Source organism: Crocuta crocuta, unplaced genomic scaffold (genome assembly GCF_008692635.1).
Source record: "Crocuta crocuta isolate KB4526 unplaced genomic scaffold, BGI_CrCroc_1.0 scaffold334, whole genome shotgun sequence".
NCBI lineage: Eukaryota > Metazoa > Chordata > Mammalia > Carnivora > Hyaenidae > Crocuta > Crocuta crocuta.
This window is the reverse complement of record NW_027533260.1, coordinates 894,158-901,764: the sequence shown is the minus strand read 5'-3', so window position 1 is coordinate 901,764 and position 7,607 is coordinate 894,158. Positions and strand designations below refer to the sequence as shown.

The following is a 7,607-nucleotide window of genomic DNA, read 5'->3' as shown; positions in this document are numbered from 1 at the left end:
CAGTCAGCACAGAGCCCGACGCGGGGCTCGAACCCACGAACCGCGAGATCATGACCTAAGCGAAAGTCGGACGCCCAACCGACTAAGCCACCCAGGCTCCCCTGTAAGTATTTATTTTTAAAATGTATTATTTATTTCTGAGAGAGAGAAAGGGAACGAGGGGGCCCGAGCCGGGGGAGAGGGCAGCGAGAATCCCAAGGAGGCTCTGCACTGTCAGCAAAGAGCCCCAGGAGAGGCTCGAACCCACCCCCCGGGAAATCACGGCCTGAGCCAAAACCAAGAGTCGGAAGCTCAACCGACTGAGCCACCCAGGCGTCCCAAACTTTTAATTTTTCTATTTCTTTATTTATTTTAAGTTTATTCATTTATTTTGATAGAGAGTGGGGAAGGGCAGAGAGAAGAAGGGAGACAGAGAATCCCAAGGCCAGACCCAGCTGAGGGGCTCGAACGTGCCAATTGTGAGATCGTGACCTGAGCCAAAATCAAGAGTTAGAGGATCAACAGACTGAGCCACCCAGGCTCCCTAAACTTTTTTTTTTTTTTTAATGCAAAGGCTGTCATCTCTTCTGGGTTACTCCTGCCTGGCAAGTACCAACTGTCCCCTGAGACAGCTTTCTATGAAGCAATTAGGACTCTGACCTCCGGGGAAGGAGGAAGGGACAGACTCCCCTCGGAGAAGCAGGTCAGTCTTCTCCCTTCACCCACTGGTTGATTCAGAGTACACTGCGAGCTTTGCTTTTTATTCCATTTTGAGAGCATTCCTGCTACATGCATTTGCTCTTCCTTAGATTCGTGGGTTGGAGGGCACATTTGTGCCCAGTCTCCACATGGTGTCCTTGCCCTGAGGGACTTCCTGTCCTGTTGCCCAGCTAGACATTTTTGCCGTGGCTGCTCTTGAACTCACTCTGAACATCCGCTTCTGTTCCTCTTCTGTAAAAATAAGTGGCTGAGTTTACTTTAGATGATGATTCCGCAAACTCTTCCTGCAGATGCCCAGATGGCAAATATCTCGGACTCAACTCTGCCTGACATCGGCCAGAGTCCTACAGAAAAGAATGGTCTTGATTGTGATCTAATAAAACTTTATTTATGGACAGTGGAATTTGAATTTCATATCCTTTCCACGTATCAGGAAACATTTTTCTTCTTTCAATTCCCCCATCTCAACCATTTTTTTAAAGTTTATTAGTATTATTATCCTAGTAATCTCTACACCCGAGGTGGGGCTCGAACTCACAACCCCAAAGATCAACGGTTGTAAGGTCTACCGTCTGAGCCGGCCGGGTGCCCCTCCCCACAACCATTTAAAATGTGAAAAACACTCTTGGCTTGAAGTGGGACAGCGGGCCAAGCTTGACCTGTGAGGTTAGCTGGCTGACCCCACAGAGATGATAGGTTAAAATTGCCTTTAAAGCCGAGAGGGTGAGGGAGAGAGACAGAGAGAGAGAGAGAGAGAGAGAGAGGATGCTGGCCCTCCTCACCCTCTCCATCCACCTAACCCGGATCCCAGCCCTGCAGCCGGGAGACTGTCAGTAGAACTTGATGTCCTCATACTCTGAGCTGGTATCCTTGGGCTCCCGGGTCTCCCATGGTCTGAGACCTGAGAAGGTGAGGGCAGCATAATGGAGTTCTTCTCGGTGATTCTCTGATTCTGAGACTTGCGTGAATAACCTGGATCCTGGACAAGCGTGGGGAGCGGCATGTAGCTCTTTCTGGTTTTTCTTACATTCCTGGGAGGGAGCGCCTGGAGGAGAGGCCTGGGAAGGACTGTTTGGTGTGGCTTTCCGATTCCGAGCCTGGGGGAGAAACAGCCATCCTTCATTCCTTCCTTCTGTTCTTCCTTCCCTCCCTCCCCCCCTCCTTCCTTCCTTCCTTTCTTCCTTCCTTCCTTCCTTCCTTCCTTCCACAAATACTTGAGAGATTACCATGCACCAGGCACTAACTAAGGAACTAGAGTTATATCCTGGACAAGAACAAACAATAAATAGCGTCTGTGGTCTAAGCCACCCCATCTGTGGTCCTTTGCTGTGGCAGCCACAGCCAACAAACACAGGCGGATTCGTGCAGCCGACACCATGGCCAAGACACAGAACTGTTCGTCACCACAAAGCTCGCCCCCCTTGCTCCCCCCTCTACTCCTCGTCACCCTCCCGTCCCGAACCCTGGCCACTACTGATCTGTCCTCCGTCTCTACAGTTTTATTGCTTGCAAGGTGTTATAAACGTGGAATCATGTGTATGTGGGCATTTGAGTTCGGCTTTTTCTTTTCTCGTTTTTTTTTTTTGTCTCTAAGTTTTTTTTCTTTTTTTAATTTCTTTTTAAGGAAATAAATAACATTTATTTATTTATTTAAAAAACATTTAAATAAAAATGTTTTATTTATTTTTAAAAATTTTTTAATGTTTACTTATTTTTGAGAGATATAGAGTGTGAGTGGGGAAGGGGCAGAGAGAGAGGGAGACACAGAATCTGAAACAGGCTCCAGGCTGTCAGCACAGAGCCCGACGCGGGGCTCAAACCCACAAACTGCGAGATCATGACCTGAGCCGAAGTCGGACACTTAACCAACTGAGCCACCCAGGTGCCCTGTTTTATTTATTTATTTATTTATTTATTTATTTAGAGACAGAGAGACAGAGTGAGCAGGGGAGAATCAGAGAGAAAGGGAGACACAGAATCTGAAGACAGGCTCCAGGCTCTGAGCGAGCTGTCAGCACAGAGCCTGACAAGGGGCCTGAACCCACGAACCACGAGGCCATGACCTGAACTGAGCCGCTCAGGCGCCCCTGCAAGGCTTTTTTCAACCAGTAGCTTCTTTCAATCATTTGTTCCTTTGGATGGCTGAGTGGTAGTCCATGAGAATTACTTGCACCTATTTGTTTCTTTTTTTAAGTTTATTTATTTATTGAGAGAGAGAGAGGGAGAGAGAGAAGCCCAAGCAGGCTCCGCACTGTCAGCACAGAGCCTGACTCAGGGCTTGAACTCACGTACTGTGAGATCATGACTAGCTGAAATCAAGAATCAGACACTTAGCAGACTCAGCCACCCAGGCGCCCCCCTCTTTGGGTTTTTAAAGGATACCACGGACAGAGAAAGAGAGCGAGGTGGGGGTTGGCGAGAGCAGAAGAGGGGAACACACACAGGACGTGGCAGAGGCGGGGAGACGTGGTCTGGGTGTATTTTGAAGGGGACTTGCTAATGGGTTGGTTATGGGGTGGTAGAGAAGAAAGGAGCGGAAGATGACCGCAAGGCTTGGGCTTGGGCAGCTGTGCAGATGTGGTGCTATTTGCTGAGATGGGCTGCATGGAGGAGAAGCTTAAGCAGTGGAGTCAGTCGTAAGTTCCCTCTCAGACAGGCTAAGTCCAGGACACCTGTCAGACATCCAAATGGGGCTGCTGCCTGGACTGTTGGATAGGGCTTTAAAGTTCAAGGCTGAGTTTGAGAGATGCAAGTTTTGGAGTCATCGGCATATAAATGTTCTCTCCTGCTGGTACCTGAGTGGCCCACTTCATTTCTGCTCAGGTCATGATCTCATGATTCGTGGGTTCGAGCCCCACATCGGGCTCTGTGCTGACTGCCAGCTCAGAGCCTGGAGCCTGTTTCAGATTCTGTCTCCCTCTCTCTCTGAGCCTCCCCTGCTCACGCTGTCTCTCTCTCTCTCAGAAATAAATAAAACAATAAAAATTTTATTTAAAAAATAAATGTTCTCTCCTGAAAATATCCAGCATTCGTAGATCACTTACTAGGTGTTGGCTACTATTCTAAATGTTTATAGGTACAATGAGCATAGTGAATACTTAGAATGATCCTAGGTAGGGGGGAAAAAGGAATGGTCCTAGGTAATAGGTACTATTTCTCCGTTTTAAACTAAGGCACAGAGAAGTTAAGAGATTTGTCCAAGAACACATAGCAATAAAACCGACTGCACCCAGACAAGCTGACTGCAGAGCCCTGCTCTTCATCACTAAATATACTGTTTCTCAATGATATCCATTATCACATCATTAGTTAGAATTAGTAACACCATCTGGGTGATAACAGAGGATGAGCAGCTGCATTTTGAGCAAGTGCATGATGCATTCTCATTGTCAAACCGACTCTCAAAGGAAGCAGAGGAAGGAATGGAAGTGCAGAGGGTGAAAGTGATTTGGTCAAGGTCTCAGAGAACTTGAATCCAAGTCCATACCTTTTCCACCTTGCTGTCCCTTGGGAAAAGGGTTGGCACAGGGGAGGGGAGAGGCGTGGGCTGGATTCTGAGCAGAGAAAAGTAGAGGCAGCACCTGAGCCACTCACCAGGGGACCAGAATTGGGGACCATGTTGATGTATTCCAGGATCGTGCTTCTCCGCGTGACCCTGAGGTTTGGAAGAGTCTCTGCCTGGGCGGGAGTCCCTGCCTGGGTCTGTTTTTTTCTCATAGCCTTCCTGCCGGGGAAACAAGCTGCCTGCATGTACGCCCTGGCACCTCCCGGGTCCCCAGCCCTGGATCCCACTCCCCAGCCCTGGATCCCACACCCCATCGCTCGGGCTCGTAACTCACGTGACCAGGATGAGGCAGAGGAAAAGGAGCGTGGTGACGCCCATTCCCAGAAATATTCCGTTACAGAATGCCTTTGAGGGGAGTGTCTTCTCATCTGCACAAAGAAACGGTCAGCCACCTCTGAGCCTCCGCGTTAACGTGGGGCCGCACCCCCACCCGCCACCCGGCACTCAGGTTCCAGGGGTTTTATCTGCAACCCCTTCTGCCCAAGTCTCGGAAACCCCGCTGCAACCCCGGGCCCAGGCAACAGGCCTTCCAGTTTGGATTTCCCTCTGCATCGTCAGCCACAGGGGCTCCGCGCACCTTCCCAGTCCTGTTCCAACCACGGGGCCCTGGCCCTGCCCCCATTCAGCCTCTACTCGCCAGGGGCCTCCAGCCGTCCCCCAGACCTGGCAGCAGCACCAGGACGGTGGCGCTCTGGGCCCCGTGTGCGTTCCGGGCCTCGCAGCTGAGTCTGCGGTCGGAGCCCAGCGGCCCAGTGAGGCTCAAGGTGCTGTTGGCCCAGGGGCCCGCGGAGCTGGAGGTGACGGTCAGGGAGGCGTTGCTGCGGTTCCCCTCCAGCAGCCCCTCCCCCAGCCGCCAGCGCAGGGTGGGGGCCGGCCGGGCTGCGGAGGAGCAGGTGCAGCGCAGCCCCTCGCCCTCCCAGGAGCAGGAGGGGCTGAGCCGCCGCGGCGGGTCTGCGGGGTGGGGGGAGGGGCGGGGTCAGCGGCGCCTCTGCTCCCCAGGCCCCGGGCGTCCCGCCCCCGGGGGTCCCCGCACTCACAGACCACAGAGAGATGCAGGGAGACGTGCTGGGAGCCCAGCGAGTTCTGGGCTTGGCAGGTGAGGACTCCTTCATGCTGCGTTTGTATCTGAGGCAGCTCCAGGATCCCGGGGTCTGCGGGCTGGGAGGGGCTCAGAGGCTGTCCCCCCAGGGCCCAGCTCAGCCGGGCTGGGGGGTTGCTGTGGGTGGCACAGAGCAGACGCAAACTCTGGCCCTCCAGGACTGGGAGGGACGTGCCATTCCCAAGGTTTTCCAGGACTAGGGGAAGGAAGAGGCAGGTCAGAGGCTCAGCGGAGGGCACAGGGACGCAGGGCGTGCCAGCATTGCAGGTGCGGGGCCCTGAGTGTGGCCGCGAGAGGCCCCAGTTCCTCTGTTCCCTTCTTACCTGTCCTGTTGGCTTCTAGGGCCATCACTCTCAGGTCCTCCGGTGCATCTGAAACAGAGACAGAGTGCGGGCTCTAGGCAGGCAGGGCGCTTCCCTCAGGGCAGAGAGCCGTCCTAGGAGACAGAGAGGGCAGGGCAGCTGAGCCTGGAATCACCCAGTGACCTATTCTCCACTGAGTGGCTCAAGGGAACAGACAGGTAAGAAGGGCTGGTCTCCATGCTTCTGATTTGTAAATAAATATATAAGGTGCCTGGGTGGCTCAGTCAGTTCAGTGTCTGACTCTTGGTTTAGGCTCAGGTTGTGATCTCACAGTTTGTGAGTTCGAGCCCCACATCAGGCTCTTCACTGACGGCATGGAGCCTGCCTGGGATTCTCTCTCTGCCCTCTGCCCCTCCCCTACTCACCCCCCCCACTCTCTCTCTCTCTCTCAAAATAAATAAATAAACTTTAAAAATTTTAAAAACATATATACATATGTATTTGGTCTCTGTCTCATTCCTGGCACAGAGCTCCTAAGACCCTCAGAATTTCTTAAATGACCAGAGCGACAAAGGTGTCTTGATATTCATAACAAACCCCCCTTTCAAACCACACCTGGGTTGATGTAAATGGGGTGACTTTTGGAAATCACCTCTGGGGGGGGCCTCTGGAGGGGGAATGGTGGCCAGGGAACCATCCTCTGTGACGGAAGTTTTGGGACTTTCCATCCCCCCCTGACTTCCAGGGAGGAGAGACGGACCGCAGGTGAATCAGGCGGCTGTGGCCAAGGCTTTAGCCAGTCGTGCCTCCCTATTGAAGCCTCCATAAAATCCCAAGAGAATGGGGTTCGAAGAGCTTCCGGATTGGTGAACCCGTGGAGGTACATGGGCAATGGCCTTGCCCCCTACCCACCTCTTCCATCTTCTATTACATCTTTTACAACCCCTGATCCAGTGAGTGCAACGTTCCTGAGTTCTGCGCGCCATTTTCTCAAAGCAATTGAATTCAAGGAGCAGGGGCTCATGGGAAACTCCGATCAACAGCCAGCTGATCAACTTGGCCTGTGACTGGCCTCTGAAGTGGGGGACCCGGGGGGGGGGCCTTGTGGGACCGAGCCCTTCACCTGTGGGATGTGACCTCACCTCCAGGAGGACAGTGTTCACCTGAGTTGAGCCATAGAACGCCCAGCTGGCTTCAGAGAATTGCTTGGTGGCGTGGGTGGAAAACCCACATCGGAGTTGGAATCAGAATCGTTAGCCCCCTAGGCCTGGGGTGCCAGGTCCCCTTAGAGCTCTGGGGCCCTGCCCCCCGCCCCCCTCCTCCTTCTCCCTTTCCAGAAACCAGGCTTCTGCTGGTTGTACTCACACTGCACGGAGAGGTTCAGGGTGCGGTTCTGGGAGCCAAGCCTGTTCTCCGCTCGGCAGGTGTAGGACCCCGAGTCCCCAGGCTTCACCCTGGGCAGCACCAGAGCCAGGGGCCCGGGGCGCCAGGGGTGGGACCAAGAGAGGACTCTGTCCCCCAGGACCCAGCTCAGGGTGGCAGGGGGCTGGCTCTCAGCAGCACAGAGCAGCCGCAGGAACTGGCCCTTCTGGGCTTCCAGATATGGGCTGTTTCCCTGGGGCTCGGGGGCTGCAGAGACAGAAGGGGGAGGAGGGGGGAAAGAGGCTGNCAGTACTTACCTGACACCTGGGCTCGGGACACGCTGATAACCAGGTCTCTGGGGACATCTGCAACAAGATTGAGAGCTGGCTCGGGGGAGGAACGTGGGGTTCCTCACCATCAGAGGGAACCCCTCAGGGAAAAGAAAGTGTGCTATCCTTGGGACCACAGGTGACAAACTGGTGTCAGAGCTGCTTGTGGCCAGGGGAGCAGAAGGCAGCCCCAAGCCCCTTCCCAGGGGCTGAGGCGGGGAGGCTGGGACTCCCCACGCCCCCACCCACCC

At 53.8% G+C, this 7,607-nt stretch overlaps 1 protein-coding gene across 2 annotated transcripts in view; it reads right to left on the bottom strand.

Moving 5' to 3' along the window:
• Nucleotides 1-586: 586 nt before the first annotated feature.
• SIGLEC10 (sialic acid binding Ig like lectin 10) overlaps nt 587-7,607 on the bottom strand; it is an 8,115-nt gene continuing 1,094 nt past the window's right edge. The window contains exons 4-11 of one of the 2 annotated variants that reach the window (XM_077747258.1): nt 7,345-7,392; nt 7,031-7,294; nt 5,687-5,734; nt 5,302-5,559; nt 4,928-5,215; nt 4,539-4,632; nt 4,294-4,423; nt 587-1,796 (exon numbers count right to left, since the gene is read on the bottom strand). In XM_077747258.1, the coding sequence (XP_077603384.1) occupies nt 1,530-1,796; nt 4,294-4,423; nt 4,539-4,632; nt 4,928-5,215; nt 5,302-5,559; nt 5,687-5,734; nt 7,031-7,294; nt 7,345-7,392 (1,397 nt within the window). In that variant the 3' untranslated portion in view covers nt 587-1,529. The remainder of the gene's footprint in view (nt 1,797-4,293; nt 4,424-4,538; nt 4,633-4,927; nt 5,216-5,301; nt 5,560-5,686; nt 5,735-7,030; nt 7,295-7,344; nt 7,393-7,607) is intronic. The other variant, XM_077747257.1, reaches the window with a different exon arrangement.